The following is an 18,945-nucleotide window of genomic DNA, read 5'->3' on the forward strand; positions in this document are numbered from 1 at the left end:
GGGTGCTGTGCATTTGGGTTTGGAGTAGAGGCTTGCGTCAATGAGGAGATCGCTTTTTATTTTGTCAGTTTTTTGGATAAAGAAAGCAGCGAAGTCTTCACATGAGGGTGCCTCACGCCCAGTGTTGAGTGGTTGTGGTTGCTCCTTGGATTGCGATTTGATTAGCTCAAACAGTTTTCTCGGGTGGTTCTTTGCTTGGTTAAGTTGGAGGCTGAAGAAGTCCGATTTTGAGCGTTTTATTTTCCTGAAGTAGGCGTTTCTCTTTTTCCTCAAATTTTTTAGGTGCATTGCGGAGGGGGCTGATCTCCAGGTCCGTTCTGCCATTCGCATGTCTCTTCTATCTTCGTTGAGACTCCCGTCGTACCATGGTTTGGAGATTTTAGTAGAGACTCTTTTTAGCTGCATAGGTGCAGCCTCATTAATTATAGAGGTCATAGTGTTGAGATAGTGGTCAGTCAGAGTTTGGACGTCCGAGGCGCCTGCAGGAGGGAGTAGGAGATTGCAACTGTTAGGGGGCAGAGAGCCTGGGTTGAGCTTTTTCGAGTCTCTTTTCCAGACTTTGGGCTTGGAGAGTTGCACCGGGTTGACTTTGACTTTTTCGTTGATAAAGAATGTGATATGATGATCTGACCAGTCACAGGGTTGGATGGATTCGAGTTGGATAGAGTCCTCTTTGGAGATGATCAGGTCGATGGTAGAGCCTTTCTCGTGGGTCGGGCTGTTGCATATTTGGGTGAGGTTAAGGGCATCGAGGAAATTTTTAAGACTATTTACCACCGCGTCGTTGCGGTCATTCCAGTGGAGGTTGAAGTCACCAAGGTATAATTGGGTGACCTGGCGTCCGGAATTGGTTGAGATCATATCCATGATTTGTTGGGAAAAGGTGAGGTTGTCCCTGGGTGGGTGGTAAATGCTGTGAAGAGAGCATATCGGTTTGCCCTCACTAATAATGTCGAGGCAGATGTATTCCCAGGATGTTGGGGATGGTAGGGATGTGGAATTGACTTTCTGAACAGAGAGGTTGTTCTTGTATATGCATGCGATTCCGCCACCTATTTGGCCTGTTCTGTCGAGCCTGATAATGTGGTAGTTGGGAGGAACCAGAATGTCCATTATGGGTGTCGAGGATTCAGTTAGCCACGTTTCAGTCAGGATGATTAGGTCAAGGTCCCGCGATAAGAGGAGCTCAGCAATGGCTGCTGAGTGTTTCGTGGCCGATCTGCAGTTGAGAAGAGCGCATTTGAGACGGGGTGTGTAGAGGGTGTTGGATGGTTCTAGCGAGAGAGGGACTTTTCTAAGGTTATTGGGGATGGAGAATCTGCTGTTTAGTGTGGGTGGTCTAAGGGGATTTGGGTGTATCGTGGGAATGTTGCGGTGTGGGGTGCTTGTGTGAGTTTGGGGGGCTGGGTCATAGGAGCGGAGAAGGGTGAGTGTGTCGAGGTCAGAAGAAGAGTTGTGGGTGCGGCGAGGGCGGTTGTTGCGATTAAGAGCTGGGATTGATGTCAGATTGGGGGATAGCTGAGTGCGAGAGTTAGTCGGAGGGGTGGGGGACAAGTTTGGCTGGGAGGTGTAGATGTGTGAGGGGTTGCAGGGGCGATGCGGGGGACGAGGGCAGTTGCTGCGCCTATGAGCAGGGATTGACGCCTGGTGTGGGGCGTGATGAGGGTGGGGGTCCGCCGGCGGAGTAGGAGATAAGTTGGGAGGGGGGGTGGAGGTGAGTGGGCGGTGTATGGGGCGTGTGGAGAGTAGTTCTTTGATGACGTGAATGTCTTCTTTGATCTGAGTGAGGGTGGCCGTGATGTAATCCATCGTAGGGTAGGTGGTGGGGGTGGGAGTGGCAGTCAGGGGTGAATGGCTGGCCAGGGGATTCGTGTGCAGGTGGGAGGGAGGGCTGGTGTTCGGGCAGGTCTGCGTTGTGTTGGTGTGCGGGATGGGGTTAGGGAGGCGAGAGGTTTTGGACGGGAGGGGTGTGGATGAGGTAGGGAGGAAGTTGGTGTTATGGGTGGGGGCATTGGTGGTAGGCGGGGGGGACAAGGTGTAGGCTGGGAGACTGGTAGCCGTGGTGGGGGTGTAAGGAGGGTAGTGGGGGCTGAGAGTAGGAGGGGAAGTGGGATTGGAGATAGTCCTGTTGAGGGGAGGGGGAGTTAAATTAGGAGAGGGGGTACGTTCTGCGAAGTTGGTTAAAGGGTAATGAGGACTGAGAATGGGGGGGATAAAGGGGGTAAATTGTCGGAATGCGTGTTATTCTGGTGCTAGACTAAGTTCGGTGTGTTATGGGTGGGAACTGTGCTGTCAGCGACGAGCGGGGTGTTAATGCCCGCTGTAGGTGTGATAGGAGTGTTGAGGGTATGTGTGGAGGTCCGCAAGTTGGTAGAGGGGGCGGGGGAAAGAGCGGTGTATGAGGGGGAGCGATCTGTGTCTGTGATGGAGTGCTGAATTGGGATAGTGGGGTTGTGGGTAGGGGATGGGAGGTCAGGGGTGGTAGGTGTTCTCAATTCTTTATTTGAAAAGTCCAAATGATATTTCACTTCAAAAACAGCAGGCAACACGTTTCGTTCTACAGCGGCAAACAAGCCAGAGAACTTCTTCAGGGCGTCAAACTGATTAACGCAAAAAATATATCTGACAGAAACATATCACATAATTAACGGACATAATCAAAAACATATTAACACATACAATATAAGACATATTTACAAATGTAAGAATTATAACAAACGAACAATTTAAGATGTATTAAGCTATGCAATCTATCTTGAGAGACCCAAAACACTGATGTAAGAGAAGGGGAGGTAAAATTTGTGACTTGTTTTGAAGAAGGGAAGCTAAAGTTTGTGACCTATTATTTTTTCTTTCTCTACTTTTTCTTTTTCTGTTTCTATTCTGCCTTTTTTTCTCTTTCGTCTTTTCTCTAAAATTGTATTTTTGCATTTTGGGTCAGGTTGTAATTGTATGTTTTTGTGTAGTATTTATCTTTTTCTCTAAATGTTTTAATCTATTTTTAGAACATTTGGTCTGTCTATGCGTCTAGTGTAATCAAATATGAAATATCCGCTGAATTATGAACAAGGTCAGAAACTTTAGCTTCCCTACTTCAAAACAAGTGCTTTTTTGGTTTCCTTCCAAAAGTACGGTATAGCTTTAATGTATTGTTCTAGGATATTTTTATATTGTGTGTTTGCAATAATTCTTATATGAAATATGAAGAGGTCGCAAATTTTACCTCCCCTTCTCTTAAATAAGTGTTTTGGGTCTCTCAAGATAGATTGCATAGCTTTATACGTCTTAAATTGTTTGTTTGTTATAATTCTAATATTTGTAAATATGTCTTGTATTGTATGTGTTAATATTTTTTGATTATGTCCGTCAATTATATGATATGTTTGTGTGTCTTATATATATATTTTTTGTGTTAATCTGTTTGCAGCCCTGAAGAAGTTCTCCGGCTTGTTTGCCGCTGTAGAACCAAACGCGTTGGCTGCTGTTTTTGAAGTGAAATATCATTTGGACTTTTCAAATAAAGAATTGAGAAGAAAAGCATTAAGAGAATCACATTTTTCTTTGTTTCGGTGCACGGCTCTGTGGAAAAAAAAGTGTTATTAAAACTGTCTTTCTGCCCGAAATTCAAAGCAGGACAGTTACAAATCAAATTAGTTGTTTAAGAATTAAGCATACACAGGAACAACAAACATCAGTAGATGAATTTTAAGTCAACCAACTAGGTCTGAAATCAGATGTGGCAATGAGTAAGGACCGTAAAGGAATGATTTCCTCCAGTCAGTTTGACATAATATGAAGCAAATAAACAGATGGAGAACCTGGTTAATAACGGATCTTAATGTTCTATTTGCAGCTATGAAAATACTCCCAGTCCATTTGCCAGGATAGGAGCTTAATCTGATTTCAACTTGTAACTTGAACATTTGTGTGTCAAATATGGTTTCCCATTGTTTTTTTTGTGTGCAGTGTATACTCAAAAAACGTTTTCAACTCTTTTTTTTATCACACCCATTTTCCTTCAAGGGAAATGAGCTGCATTTAAAAAAAAAAAAGATTGGTTTATTATCACAGACATGGTGGTCTGTTGACCCTAGCAGGCCAGCGAATCGAAGTGGGTCGCAATGTGTGCCCTACCTCATTAACAGACATGAGATGGTCTGCATTCCACTCCACTAGTAAACAGTTCATAAGGCCCCAAAGTTTTATTTTGAAGTCTCTAAATGTCATTGCTTTTTTGACATAGATATCGTGTTGATTTTACAATATTTATGGGCTTGGATGAAAAACCTGAGCTAGGAATGGTGATTTGCCATAGTCCACTTTAATTGTTTCAGGATAAGAATGGAAGTGACTTAGTGAGCATGCAGTTACATGTTTGACGCTATAGAAGGCCACTGAAATAAATATGAACCACCATATATTGGAGTATTTGAATATTTGAACCCATTCAATATGACAAATAAAAAAATCTATAGGTCTCAACTGATTTCTGCAAGTGTATTTTTCCCTGCCCTCTGTTTGTCCCCAGGCCTCCCCACCACCAAGTGGTTTGAAAGAGAATTTACATTGGGGGAAAACGCGTGTTACAGTACTTAGACAAAGCAACTTTTCCTTGGCAATTAAGTAAAACGCGGCTTACGTTTGATACGGGAATTTTTTGTCAAACTGTTATCTCCAGCTGATATGAATGCGGCATGCACTACTCTACTGTGCACGTATTTCCCAGGCTGCTTAGAATTATGCTGCGTGTGCCGTGGCCTTGCAACTTGAGCTCATGGTGACCTTAGCGCAGACTTCCACTCATCCGCAACCAGTTTAATTTTAAAAGGACTGCATGGCAAGCCGCAGTTCTGGATGGCAACAGCAACGTAAAATACCTTTTTTCTCCACAGGAAATGTTGTGTTTTTCTTCGCAGTTATGTAACAGGATGATAAAAAAAGTAAACCAGTTTGAAGGTCGTTCTTGCTAGCCAGCCCATGTGAGCTCTCTTGTAATAAGACTTTCAAAGCTACCTCTTTTACTACACCCGTAGGCTGCACCTATGTAACTCTCCTAATTCTATAAAAACTACGTTGCTTACGTCAGTCATTTTAAAATAAATGCATGTCTCCCCTGAATGCAATTTTTTCATAATTAAGGACAAAGTTCAACGGGCATATCTACTCAGCTACAAAACTGGCAAGAACCATCACCTATTGGAACAGGCAGTGCTAGAAATGGAAATATAGACGTGCAGGTACTCTTTTGTCCCCGGGGCCTTGCTTGCTGCTGAGAAGTGCCGGTGCTCTCCCGTTAAAAGCATTTGAGCAGTGCTGAGAAGTGCCAGTGCTATCTATCCCTTCCGAATTAAAGAAGTGTAGGTACTGAGTACCTGATAGCACCTGCACATTTAAAGCTCTGGAAATAGGTTGATTAAAAAAAAAAGAGGAGGAGGCAAAAAATGCACACTATTTTTTTTAACAAATACTTTAACGTTGAAAAACTTAAAACTATACATAGATAGTGTCAGCAGACAGAAAAAAAGACACAATACAAAATAAAGAAAGTAATTGGAGTTTATGGACTTAGTCTAGTTGTGTTTTTCTAAAACTAAGCTGAACAATTTCCTCACCAAGGGAGCCAAACACTTCAACTCTTTCAGGCTGGTACATTTTGGACTTTGATTTGTTTAATAAGTTCGAGAATGGGGGGAGGAGCCGCGCCAATGACCAAGATGGCCGCTTAGGAACCGACTCCGCTGGCCCTCCGCTCCTGATACCTCCATCCTGTTAACTATCCTGTGTTCCTGCCTCACCTTCGGGTGGGGGAACCACTCCGATGCCGGGGTGTGCAACTCCCGTTTTCGGCCGAGACCGGACCCCCGAGAGCCGCCCTTGAAGTTTGCGGCCTGCTTCCAGAGGAGACGGGACCTCACGTGATGCCCAGCCCGCCCTAGAGAGCAACAACAGCGGGCACTGGGGCGGGGCGGGGCCGGTCTGGTCGGGGGCTGGTCTGACTTTGCTGCGGGTCCCTAGCGGGATCGGAGGTTGACGAGTGCCGCAGTTGTTGAGGGGCACTGCACTGAAGGACCCCGACGGGGGCGCTCAGTGTTACTGTACTCGGGCCGGACTGGATTGTTGATGCCCGGCCCGAGGAGTCATTGGAGTCCTGCCTGGCCTGGAGGGGCGTGAGGGAGTGCCTGAAGCCCCGGGCGGCCAGGCCTCTGGCACAGTATCTGGCCTGCTACCGCGGTGGTGTTGCGGTGACCAGCGGCGATTTGGACCTTTCTGGCTGGGCCCCGGGAGCGCCTCGACGGAGTGGATCGGGAGCTAAGTCCCGGAACCGAAGGTCCCTGCAGGGTGGCAGGTCGGCTGCTGGCAGGGTTGAGACGCAGGTAACCTCAGGATTGTGGGGGATGCCTAGGGTCTATTAGTACTTTTACACAGAGGGCCCTGACTCTATCTGCTCTTTGATTGGGAGCAGTGGTGAGAGGGGAGCAGAGAGCCGCTTCCTCCCGGGTCATTTTGAGAGGCCGTGGATGAGATTGCTGTCTGGATTTGCCCTCGAGGAGATTGATGGTCTCGTCTTCCGCTGAGGCGCCGTCTGTCTGGAGGTGGAGGCGCGGCGGCGGGCTGCCTAGTGTGGTGTGATGGCGGCGAGAGTGGACTCAGATAAACCGGGGGCCAAGTCGTCGAGATGGGCCAGGCAAATCCAAGCTAATAAACTGGATCGCTATACTTTCCCCAAGGGATCGCCGGGCAAGACCAAGAAGGTGTCTGCCGGGGGTCCGGAGGATATCCCTGGGACGGCAGAGCCCACTATGGCGGATCTTATGGCCGCGATTGCGGGAGTGCAGACGTCCCTGGGTCAGAAAATGGAGACAATGGATGGCAAATTGGATACTGTCACCATTGAAATGGGACTTTTGCGGGCAGACCTCACAAAAACCAGCGAGAAAGTCAAGTCTCTGGAGTTGAAGGCCACAAGTCTTATCAACAATGTCAACACATTGCAGCAGGAGGTGCGGGATCTTCAGAAGTTAAGGGATCTTATTGACTGGAAGCTTGATGAATATGAAGGGCGGGCACGGCGCAATAACATCCGCATTTTAGTTGTGCCGGAGAAATCAGAGGGTCCTACGCCAGATTTGTTTGTGGAGAATCTCATTCTCAAGTGCCTGAGCAATTTCTTTACAATTGAGCGGGCACACAGGGTCCCGGGTGGAAGGCCCAGACCTAGGGTGAACCCCCGTCCCATGATAGCCAGAGTTCTTAACTTCCGAGACCTAGATGTTATTCTTCAGGCGGCTCGCACCTCGGGCCCGTTCGCGTTTGAGAACGCATCCCTCCTCTTCTTCCCGGATTTTACCCAGCTGGTACAGAAACAACGGCAGGGCTTTTTGTCGGTCAAGAGGAGACTGAGGGACAAGGGTGTGAAATATGCAATGCTGTACCCGGCCCGTCTGCGAGTGGAACTGAATGGTAGGACTTGGTTTTTTGACAATCCCGAGGTGGCGGCAGACTGGCTGGACAGCTCCCATGGGCCAGAGTCCGGGACAGGTGACGCAGCGGAGGCGGAAGAACAATGAGTGTGTAAATGTGTGGCCGTGGGACTCACTATACTCTTAAGTAGCTTTTGGTTCCACAGGAGCAAATATTTGAATCCCCTATTTAGCATTGTATTGCTTGCTTTCCTCGTTCGAATTGTTTTACAGGGGGGGCTGTGTGGTTCGGGGGTGGGAGGGTGCGGCGGGCCTGTAAGTGGGTCCTCCTCCGTTTACTACTTTTAGTTCACCTTAGGCTAATGTAGGTTAGTTGGGGGTGACAGGCACACTGCGAGTTGGGGATGAGCGTAAGCTGAAAGCAGGGGAGACGGGAGGGGGCGTGGGGGGGTGTTCGGGGTTTGTTTTTGTATTATTTCATGTGGTTTTTTTCCACGCTGGGAGCTATCACGCTATTTTGTTTTTTCTTTGAATCGTGATGTCCTCCGTTAAAGGGGTGGTTGGGATCTCCGCCTTGAGTTGGAATGTGAATGGGTTGTGGGATAAGATCAAGAGGGGTATGGTGGGCCAGTTGATTCAGAGGCACTTTCCAGATGTGGTGTTATTGCAGGAAACTCATCTTATGGGAAGGCGATTGTGGCGGGGTAGAAGGAAGCGCACGGAGACTAGATCGGGGAAGATATGGTTTTATTTTTCCAAAGGTTTTTTTCTTTCTTAAGGTAAGTCTTTCCCGGGCCAAAGATGCAGGATTTGTGTTTGCTGGTACTTCTGGTGTGCCCCTAGTCCTCCGAGAAAGATAAGAAGGCTCTCCTCCGTGGGACATGCGAAGAGAAAAAAAATACACCGATGTCAGGATGAGATTCTGACTTTCTGGTACCCACTATAGGACCCGGGTAGTGTGGAAGGAAGACCTAATAAACACCAGTGCTCGAGTGTATATACCGCTATGTTACACTCAATTCACAGGGTGAAGTCAGTGAGGGAAGGTGAGGGTAGTGTCGGGAGGGGGAATGCCAGTGAACACGATATTTACAATTATATACACGCGCTCTCTGCGCTTCTCTCGGAGTTCTCGGTCACAGCCTCTCCCCGCCTCCCCAACCAACCCGACACACGCCGACGCACCTGTGTGAGCCACACTCCTCCTTGTTGAGTGTGGCTGGGCGAAGCATGGAAACGTTGGCCTCCAGGCACCGGAACCTCCTTCTTCGGATCCGCGGGGGTCTCAAAACCGTCCTACTCCTTCTCCTCGTAGTTCCACCGGCTCTCCCAGGCAAACGAAACGCTCTGCAGTGACCTTGCACGCCGATGCTTCTTCTTCCTGCTTTTTCTCCAATCCTGTAAGGCCTGCGTCATCCGGGGGCGTGAACCTGTCGTGCAGGGGTCCCCAAACCGGTCCTGGAGGGCCGGATCCATGCCAGATTTTTAAAATAACTGCATGTATCTCAATGGGGATATCCCAAAAATCTGGCATGGATCCGGCCTTCCAGGACCGGTTTGGAGACCCCTGCTGTAGGGCATGCTTGAACTCTTGAAGGGACCGTCCTCGATTTCGTCTTCTTTGTATAGATGCCATAGTTCTTCTCCGTCTGATGACCACTCGTTCTGAGGGCGTAGAGAGGGAGGCGCACTGGTGTTAGTGACCCACCATTCCTTTCCGGACACACTCCCCTCTGCTGACCTGGGCTCATTGTTACAGCGATGCATGGCTCTCCACAGGGGGGGCTATAAGTTGGTTTCGCACGCTGGCTTTACAACTGGGTCGAGAGGGGTCGGGATTCTGGTTAAGAACACCTTCCCCCTGGCCATACAGTCCACTTGGACCGATAATAGGGGCAGATATGTCGGCATCTCGGGGCTGTGGGAGGGGAGAACTGTGAACCTTTTGTCTGTTTATGTTCCTCCGGCCCTTCAGGCTGATACCTTTCAGGATCTGTGTAAGATTTTTTTGACGTTGCCTGTCGGGCTGTTGATGGTGGCGATTTTAATGCAGTTATGGATGGGCAGGCTGATAGGTGTCCGGCTCGTGAGTTGTTGTCGTCCCGGAAGTGGTTGGCTGACTTTGTGGAAACTGTTGGACTGATTGATGGAGGCTTAAAAACCCCGGTGATTCTCAATACACTCATGTCTCGGCAGCGCACAAATCCCTCTCCAGAATAGATTATGTACTGGTGCCTGCGCCACAGGCTGCGTGTATTCGGGAGGTGCGACACTTGGCTCGGGGGGTTTTCGGATCATTCAACAGTTTAGATCAGTTTAGACCTTGGCGGGCGTGATGTGGCCAGGGTTGCTCCTATTAGTGCTTGGCGGTTCCGAGACCCAGCGGCTATGAAGGAGATAGTGCGTGTGGCCGATAGATAATTTCAAGAGAACGTAGAATCGATGGACTCAAAATGCTCCCTATGGGAAGCGTATAAAACTGTCCTGAGAGGGGAACTGCTCTCGTATATTTCTGGTAAGAAAAAGGAGGGGCGCTCTGCGATTGATAGGGTGGAAGCGTAGTTGCTTGTTCTGGAACTGGAGATGTCCCTTGCCTCTACCCTGGAAGGACTGCATCGCCTGCGTCTCCTCAGGGATGAGTATCGGAGTCTGGCCCGAGTTAGCGTGAGGTCGCAGCTGGCAGATACCCAGAGTAGGGTGTATGAGCACGGGGACAAGGCCGGGAAGCTGATAGCTTGGTTAGGGAAAGGGAACTGGGTGTCACGGTTGGTTCCGGTGCTACAGACCACTGGTTCGGATAAAATCACGAGTTCACAGGAGATTGTGGATGCGTTTGCTACCTACTATAGGAAGGTGTATGCGGCCGAATGTAACTATTCAGAGTCCAAAAACGCAGACATGATTCAGGACATTCCGATGCCCGGTCTTTCGGAGGAGGACGGGGAGTTTCTTGATTCTCCCCTCACAGCTGACGTAGTGGCGCAGGCTATTAGAGGGGTTCGTTCTGGTAAGGCTTCCGGTCCTAATGGGCTCCCCGTTGAACTCTATAAAGTAAACGCAAATAAGTTGGCTCCCTTCGTCAGAGGTATGTTTGTGGAGAGTACGGAAAGGGGTCAGCTCCCATACGATCAACGTGTGGCGAATATCATAGTCCTGCACAAGGAAGGCAAGCCGATGACGGAGTGTTCTTCGTATCGGCCGATCTTATTGTTAAATGCTGAGCCAAAAGTCTTGGCAAAATTATTGGCGACCCGACTTGTAAAGGTCATTACGACGCTGGTTCATCCGGACCAGTCAGGTTTTAAGCCTCGCCGGAATACGGCTCTTAATCTACGCAGGCTGCATGGGGTCCTGGGAGGGGCAGCCCATATTCACGAACCAACGGATTTACTATCGCTGGATGCCACTATGGCATTCGACAGAGTGGAATGGCCCTATCTTTTCGCTGTCCGGAAGAAGATGGGTTTTGGCCTGGAGTTCGTGTCCTGGGTCCGACTTTTATATTCTGGTCCATTGGCTCGAGTAGTCGTCAATAACCACCGGTCAGCTGACTTTGCTTTGGCGAGGGGCACCAGGCAGGGATGTCCTCCGTCCCCGCTATTATTTGCGTTAGTGCTCGAGCCGTTGGCGGCCTGGGTCCGTTGGGACAGGTCGATTAGGGGGCTCCGGTGGACACCTGGGTGGGAGGATAAGATATCGCTTTATGCGGACGACATTTTGTTGTATTTGACCTCCCTCGAGGTTCGCTCAGGGTTTCTATGGATGTCCTGGAGGTGTTTGGTGGGTATTCCGGCTTTGCCATTAACTGGGCGAAGTCGGTTCTTTTTGTCTTGAGTGGAGATCCCCCGGAGGTCCCCCCGGGTTGTCCGGTTAGACTGGAAACAGTGGGGTTCAAATATCTTGGCGTCTTTATATCCTTGGATCCCCAAAGTAGATACTCCAATAACTTGCTGCCGCCCCTGGTCCGGCTCCGACGCAATGTCTCGATGGAAATCGCTTCCTCTCTCCCTTCTCGGCCGTGCAGTCCTGTTCAAGATGATGGCTCTGCCTCGTTTTCTGTACGCACTTCAGAATTCATTGGATCTGGTTCCCTCGTCGTATTTCAGGGAGGTTGAGTCTCTCCAGAGACAACTTCTTTGGGATGGTAGACCCCGAATTGCGGCGGTTAATCATGCCATTTACGGTTCGCCGCTGTATCCTTGCTATGCTATGGACCGCGGTCAGGTTCCCGGGGGGGAGTTTACTAGGGCACTGTATGCTGGGCGTGGGCGTTTTCCTTTGGTGGGGCCAACAGCGGTAGCTGTACAGGTCTGGCATGAGGCCAATCGCTCCCTTAAGTGGGAGGGCTAAGATTACGCTGGCCACACCCCTTTGGAATTCCGAATGCTTGGGAAGTTTATGGAAGTCTGGGGGTTTTGACAAATGGGACCTCATCGGAATTTCCCAAGTAGGTGATCTCTGGGGTAAGGATGGAATCCTCCCGTTTGAAACGTTGCAGGAACAGTATCAACTGCATGGGAATGAGAGGTTTCGCTACCTCCAGATTAGGCATGCGCTGCTGGCCGTTGTTCCCCGGGAGGCGACGCTCCGGAGGCGTCCCCGTTGGAGGACTGAGTGTTGGACGTTCATCTTCCAACAAAGACGATCTCCCTGATTTATAAAAAATTGATTAACTATACGGAGGATCCCCTCGTGGTTCTTAGAGACCAATGGGTGGCTGATGGATTGCTCCTCGATGATGAAGACTGGAGGGAGGCCGTATCCTCTCCTAGGGTTGTTGCAATTGAAATGAGACTCCTGCAGGTTCAACTAAAGATCCTTCATCGCAGTTATGTGACTGGCCCGCAAATGGTGCGAATGGGCTTGGCTGAGAGCGGTGTGTGCAAGAGAGGATGTGGCGAGATTGGTACGTTTTTCCATATTCTATGGGACTGTGCTCTTATTCGGGAGTACTGGTCCGCTGTTCATGCCAGGGCGCGGGAGGTGTGGGGAGTGAGTTTTGAGTTCGAGGTGCGGCGGTGTATCCTGAATGTTTGGGAGCCAACTGATCTTTCTTCCTATGGAAAGGTGTGGGTCACGTTGGCATGCGGGGTTGCTAAGCCTAATATCGCCCAAATGTGGGGGGCGATTCAGCCGCCTACGATCGGAAAATGGCTGGAAGACTTGGACTGGTGTATGTTCAGAGAGCGGGCAGTGTATGTGGCCAGAGGGGGGCCCAAGAAATGGGGCAAAATTTGGGGGCCCTGGAATCTGTATAGAGGTGGTATATGCGCCCCCCTGGAGGCAACGGAAGACCCGGCATTGTCGGTAGATCCCTAAACCAAAATGTTATTTTTATTTAAGGTACTTGAACTGATCAGGAGGGCGTTCTTCTATGTACTGTGCTTTGAGATGGAACCCCGTGTATTTTTTGTATGTGTTTTATGATTTTTTTTGTGTGCAGTAATAAAAAGAATTTTAAAAATAAATAAATAAAGTTCGAGAATGGCTCAGTGAATTGAACTTTCGATGCTTCGATAAATGGCCTCTGTTTCAGTTGCAAGCATGCTCCAGCAGCTTTTCAGCGTCCACAAATCGATAAAAATACGAACATTTCAGCAGTATTGCACTGTTATCTACAGTGCTTCGGACTTGCATGAATACAGCAATTCGAGTGTATTAATAGCAAGTTCTCATTATTAATAAATATGCATCTGTACCGGCCACATCGGAGGAGAGCTTCATGCGCTGACCCCGTACCCCTGGACTCCTGCAGTGCTGCTGGCTGAAGACGGCAGTTTGGTTCAGACAGACAAAAGTGCCCTAGGCCAGAAAAGAACCTGGGAACAAGGTTGAGGTGCTGATGCTGTTTTAGGACCCGAGGTAAATCCATAATCTGACTGCAGAAGTCAGTCTGACCTGTGATCCAATTGGATTCTCCTGTTCTAGCTCCTGACACAGTGGATGATTCCGGTGGGTTCAGCAGTGTGGTGCACGCAGTGACGGGGCAGATAGTGGCCTGTTGGTGGGGTAGTGTCAGGGCAGAGAATAGGGGGACCTCATCCTACACACCTGCACGGAAAGCACTAATGGCATCCATTAAACCCCAGCGGGTTTTCAAATGTTGTGGACTGTTCTTTGCTTATCACCATTGGGTGCCTTTAATGGCTATTGGGTCAAACACTGGTCCTTTACAATGGGTGCAGTGGGGTAAAAGGCACTCAGCTTCCTATTCAGACTGAGTCGTTTGTAGTCCTACAGGGTGGCATGGGTAGGTGCTGAGGTGCAAGAAGGGCACTCCCCGTTCTGTCAGGTTTGTATTTATTTGGGAGTTGGTAGGCAGTATGGCAATTGTGGTAGAGGCTTTTTGGATAAATGGGCTTGTTCGTATCCACTCCCTGGTGTCAGGGGATGTCATCAAAATAGAGTGCTGAATGAATTGTACTAAAGTTGCCTAGGTGACACCCCTTTTTTAATTTCGGGCAAGAGCCATTGGCAATTAAATTAAGCCAATGACATATTGAGAATTTTTTGAATTATTATTTTTTTTTTAAATCAAGATAAGCATCATAAATAACATCATTACAACAAACTGTCAAACAAGTTCTAGCAATTGCTTTTACGCCATTATTCCAAAGTTATATAGTTGTCCTACACAGTACTATGCAAAAAAGTATATCTTTCAGTCGATACTGGGCAATATTGACTACCACCCACTATTATACAATGCCTACCGCAACAGTCAGGGTAAATGGGGTGTCGTCTTCAGCCTTCCCCATCGGCCGGGGAACGAGGCAGGGTTGCCCCCTCTCTCCACTTCTCTTTGCTCTCATTCTTGAGCCGCTGGGCTGTTGCATCCGTGTCACCCAGTGATTCGGGGTTTCAGGATTGTCCCCACTCACGAGGAGGAAAATAAGATTTCCCTCTACACCAATTACATCCTCCTCTATGTCACAAACCCTGGTAAGACTATCCATGTCCTATTCAACACCATAGTGGAATATCGGAGGCACTCTGGGTACCGGGTCAAGTGTAATAAGTCCATGCTCTAGTGCCCCCGCGAGACCCTGCCGCGGCTGCCTTGACCTGAAGACTTAAAAGAGGCTCCTGAAGGATTTCAATACCTTGGCATTTTTATCACCCCACGTAGAGGGGTATGTAGACTCCATAACCTCGGGAAAGTAGTGCAAAGATTTAAACAAGACGCAGAGAGGTGGAGGGAACTCCCCCTCTCTTTGCTGCGAAGGGCAGCTATTTTTAAAAGGCATTACTTTACCACAATTACTTTATACTCTACAAAATAAGTACCACCCGCTCCCATGGATGGTGTTCACCGGACTGGAGGATATCTGACCCCTACCGTGGCTGGAGGCTTCCCTAGAATAGCATTAAAACATTACAGCGCAACCCCTACAATGGTGGGATCGCGCTGCCAGACATAGAGGCTTATTACTAGGCGGCACATCTAATTCCTATTAATGAGTGGTTACACCGGGCACAAGATCGTCCTACATATAGGCTTGAGAGAGAATTAATGGCACCCCTCACACAGCTACACTACCTCTATGGTGGTAAGGGAACTTCCAAACTATTGCCAACGACAGAAGTTACCCTGGAGACGTTGAACAGAGCAACAAGACTAATAGGTGGACACACAGGATCAGGAAGGCTACTCCACTTTGGAAAGGGTAGTGGTTTAAAGAACTGCATAAATTAAAGGGATTTGGGGCGTGGGGCCAGCTAGAAATTTCCACAATAGGTGACATTTTGGAAAGGAGCAAACCTGTAGAGTACAGGCTTCACTGTTCCCAATTGTTTAAATATACACAGCTACTCCACACATAGCAGGCAGAGGGTATATCGTGCATGAATATAACTGAATACGCACCACTGGAGGGGAGACCGCTACAAAAGGAGCTGGTAGAAAAAGTGGTTTCTTTTACTTATCAGTCGATAAACAATAATGTGCCAGACAATCTTGGAAAGATTGAGCGGGACCTAGGAACCTTGGAGGATGTTGAATGGGAGGCTGCCATAATGCACCCTAGAGAGGTAGCCATTAAAGGCAGACTGCAATATAAAATCCTACATAGAATATATACTATGATAGGGAGAAACTACACAAGATGGGTAGGGTAGAGACACCATCCTGCCTTAAATGTAGGGAAGTCAAGGGTTACTTCTACCACATGATATGGGCATGCCCCGCTATACAAGTCTATTGGGGGGCAATCGTCAGGAAGCTGAGGATGATTTTGGAGATATCAATACCGGTTGACCCTGGTTTTGTCCTCCTGGGGATCCGAGTGAGGTTGATGCCAACAGGGCCCAGCTGCTATTTGTCTCATTGGGTCTGGCAGTGGCCAGGCGACACGTGGTTATATGGTGGGGTGTGGAGGAGGTTCCCAAGATACAGGAGTGGAGGAGGGGGCAGACCTCTACATGGCAGCTGAACCTACTACATATATTGCCCCCGAAAATTCCATAAATTATGGGGTCCATGGAGACATTACTATGGGCTAGATCTGTTGGACAATACACGTAAGTCCACATCATCAGCAGCTGATTATGCTAATGCCATTGCATATGGAGGTCCTCGTGGAGCACACTATGCTATCCTTGCTCTTGGGCCGGGATATAGAGCCGGGTCTCACCAAATTTCCACAATATTTACTGTCTCCATTGAGAAACATTGATGTTGATGATACGCTGTCCTTAAAGATAGTACTTTATGTACCTGAGGTTATTGGTATGATGATTGTAAGTTTTTGTTATTTACAACAAAAAATAAATACATTTATAAAAAATATATATTGAGGAGCACTTAGAACTAAGCAATACAGTGAGGGCTACCAGGCCAGCAAATTACTGGCATGGCTTGGCGACGTGATAACCGTATTATAAGTGATATCATCAGTTTCTGAATCAAGGGGTTGAAGTGAGTAATCATGGCAGGATTAACAAAAACTTTGCAGATTACTTCACTTATTTACACAGTGAAATGTTCTCAGTGCAGGAAGATCAACTACATCACCACTTACTGTGAGGATGTGCTTAAGTTAAAGCCAGTTCGATGGAATCGAGAAATACTTACCCAAGTTCTTCGAATGGAATTTGATAGCTTTCCTTCATCTTTGTTTGCTGTAGATACTCTCTTGTAAGAAGTGGCCACAAGAAGACTTTTGTAGCCCTGATTTTATTACTGACCAAGAGCATGTCAAGAGGGGATAGAAGACAGTTGGTCCACTGGCAAAATGTTATCAGCTACATCATCTCTGTAATATTTCCATGGTGGAAACTGACTTACGTCTCCTTGTGCTAGGGAGCAGGGGCAATGATCTGAGTGTTATGAGGAAGTCCTTAAAAACTGGAGGTAATGCCCTCTTTAGATGGTGATGACTGTTGACAGCATGGACACTCTGTCGGGAATGCAATGGAAAGAAAGAGACCCTTGTACAATGATGTCAGTGCAGTCCTGTAGTATCTCTTGCTGCCAGTCACAGCAATTAACACAGTGTTGATTGCCTTCTAATGTGCTTGCCTTCTTTATTGGTTTTATTGATATCCATAGATGATGTAGTCTTACTCTACTGCAATGATTCCTGCCTGAACTCGTTAGCATAGAATCTGTCAACCTTCATCCTTTATGCTTACAATGATAGCATCTCTTGTCCTAAGATATCATTAGATCTTCATTACAGCTGTATCTATTGAGTACACATTCGTAGACAGTATGCATTATTATGTATACATATTGTACTCTAATTCTTTAAATGCATTGTCTTTTGTTGAATTCAAACAAGCTTCATTATTCACGTGTTGCTTCTTTACTACTGTATGAGGTACCTAAAGAACTAGTCAGAAAATACGAATGTACCATTTTATTGTTTAACTAAAAAAATAAAATGACAGTCGATTGTCCCAGAGAATGCTGTGCAGAGTGCATGTCCTCCTTGAAATCCATTTGAGCAAAGCATGTCTTTCTTTCTCTCCTGCTACTTTTTACAGAAACTATTTTCCTTGGGAGCAGGCGATCGGCAGCTTATACAGACGCCATTGCACCATAGTCTTCCAGTAACAGGCACAAGCGTAGCGCTCCTGTTCCAGCAATTGGGTATGTCTGTTTCTTATTCATCTTTTGAAAGAGGCTAACATCACTATACTTGTACCTACAATATACTTTGTAGAAAGTTAAGTAAAATAAAACACAAACCTGTACATGTATTTACAAAAATCTTTTTTAATTCAGCAAGTTGCCAATCAATGCATAAATGCAAGTTGCATGCTACCAACAATTACGATTGCTATATATCAAGTGGACTCCATAGGGAATCTCAAGACTGTTGTCCGTAGTAAAGGCTACTTGTGTTTGCCTCTGTAAAACAAAGTTGTTTACAAATGTACTTAAATTTTATTTTGAAACCTATCGATATGCTGATGAACGTTGGTGCGTATTTTGAGATGCAGATGCAATGGGGTTTGTTTTCTTATGTGTGGATTTCAGTAAGTTTCTAACAGATATCCAATGCGTCAAGGGAGGGGGGGAGTGGAGACCGCTTTACCATGAATTCTATCATTGAGCATCAGCCACGGTGCGTCCATTGGTGTAGCCTCACCAGCCCATGGACCTTCGGCTGCAAGTAAAATAAATATCACAGTGTATTTTTAAAATTGATTATCAGGATTATCCGAGCGCCGCCTGGAATCCGAGCAGCACTCAACTGAAACGGGAATGCACTGTGCAGGGGGCGGGCGGGGCTGCTCTGAGTGACAGCAGGATGAGCCCACGTACATTAGTCAGACACTGCACGCAGACCTAATGCACAAGTGCTGCTTGGGGCTGAATCTAGCCCGCGCATGCGCATGAAAGTTCCCCCATTACAGCTACTGAGGGGGGTGCTGGTTAAACCGGGCGGCAGCCCCCGGCGTAAAAGGGAGAGACAGGGCGAGCAGTTAGTGTGCCCCCCCAAGCCAATCCTGGCGCTGCATGCAGCGCCAGGATTGGCCTGTCACCGCGCAGCAGGGCAGGGCAATCCATTATTGGATGCCGCGCGTGGGTGGCTCAGCCGCACTGCACTGTGGCCAATCACTGTGTCTGACTTCATGCAGTGATTGGCCATTCACGGCACTGCTGACGTTGATCCGGTTCTGGGGGCCTGGGACTCGCCTCGTGGTGTATGTGGAGTGGAGTGGACTGTGCGCATCACCAGCCTGCCCTGTGCTTTGCTTGTCGACTTCTTTTAGTGAGTATCCCAGTTGTACTAACTTGTTTTTTATTTTAGCAGGTCGGAGGATAAATAAATGTCATTAGAGGCCGGGGCCCGGGGTGTATGCAGTTCCGTCCTAACTTCTATATTATATACTGCAGTGCTATGGGGTTAATAGTGGAGTTTTCAGTTTTGTGTCTAAATCATCATGTAATAACAGACTAGTTCATTACGTCCTTGGCCTGGTTATCTCCGCCTTTCCAATGCCCCTGCGCCCGTTGCACTGCCTGCTGCACTGCCTGCTGCACCTTCATACCTACAACCCCGCCATTATCAAC

At 47.8% G+C, this 18,945-nt stretch overlaps 1 protein-coding gene across 5 annotated transcripts in view; it reads left to right on the plus strand.

The window, feature by feature from the left end:
* The window catches only part of SBF2 (SET binding factor 2), a 2,158,806-nt gene that overhangs the window by 589,574 nt on the left and 1,550,287 nt on the right, over positions 1-18,945 (plus strand). For all 5 annotated transcript variants that reach the window (XM_086955965.1, XM_086955960.1, XM_086955962.1 and 2 more), the window contains exon 6: positions 17,409-17,514. In XM_086955965.1, the coding sequence (XP_086812091.1) occupies positions 17,409-17,514 (106 nt within the window). The remainder of the gene's footprint in view (positions 1-17,408; positions 17,515-18,945) is intronic.

This window comes from Lissotriton vulgaris, chromosome 2_1, assembly GCF_964263255.1.
Source record: "Lissotriton vulgaris chromosome 2_1, aLisVul1.2, whole genome shotgun sequence".
NCBI lineage: Eukaryota > Metazoa > Chordata > Amphibia > Caudata > Salamandridae > Lissotriton > Lissotriton vulgaris.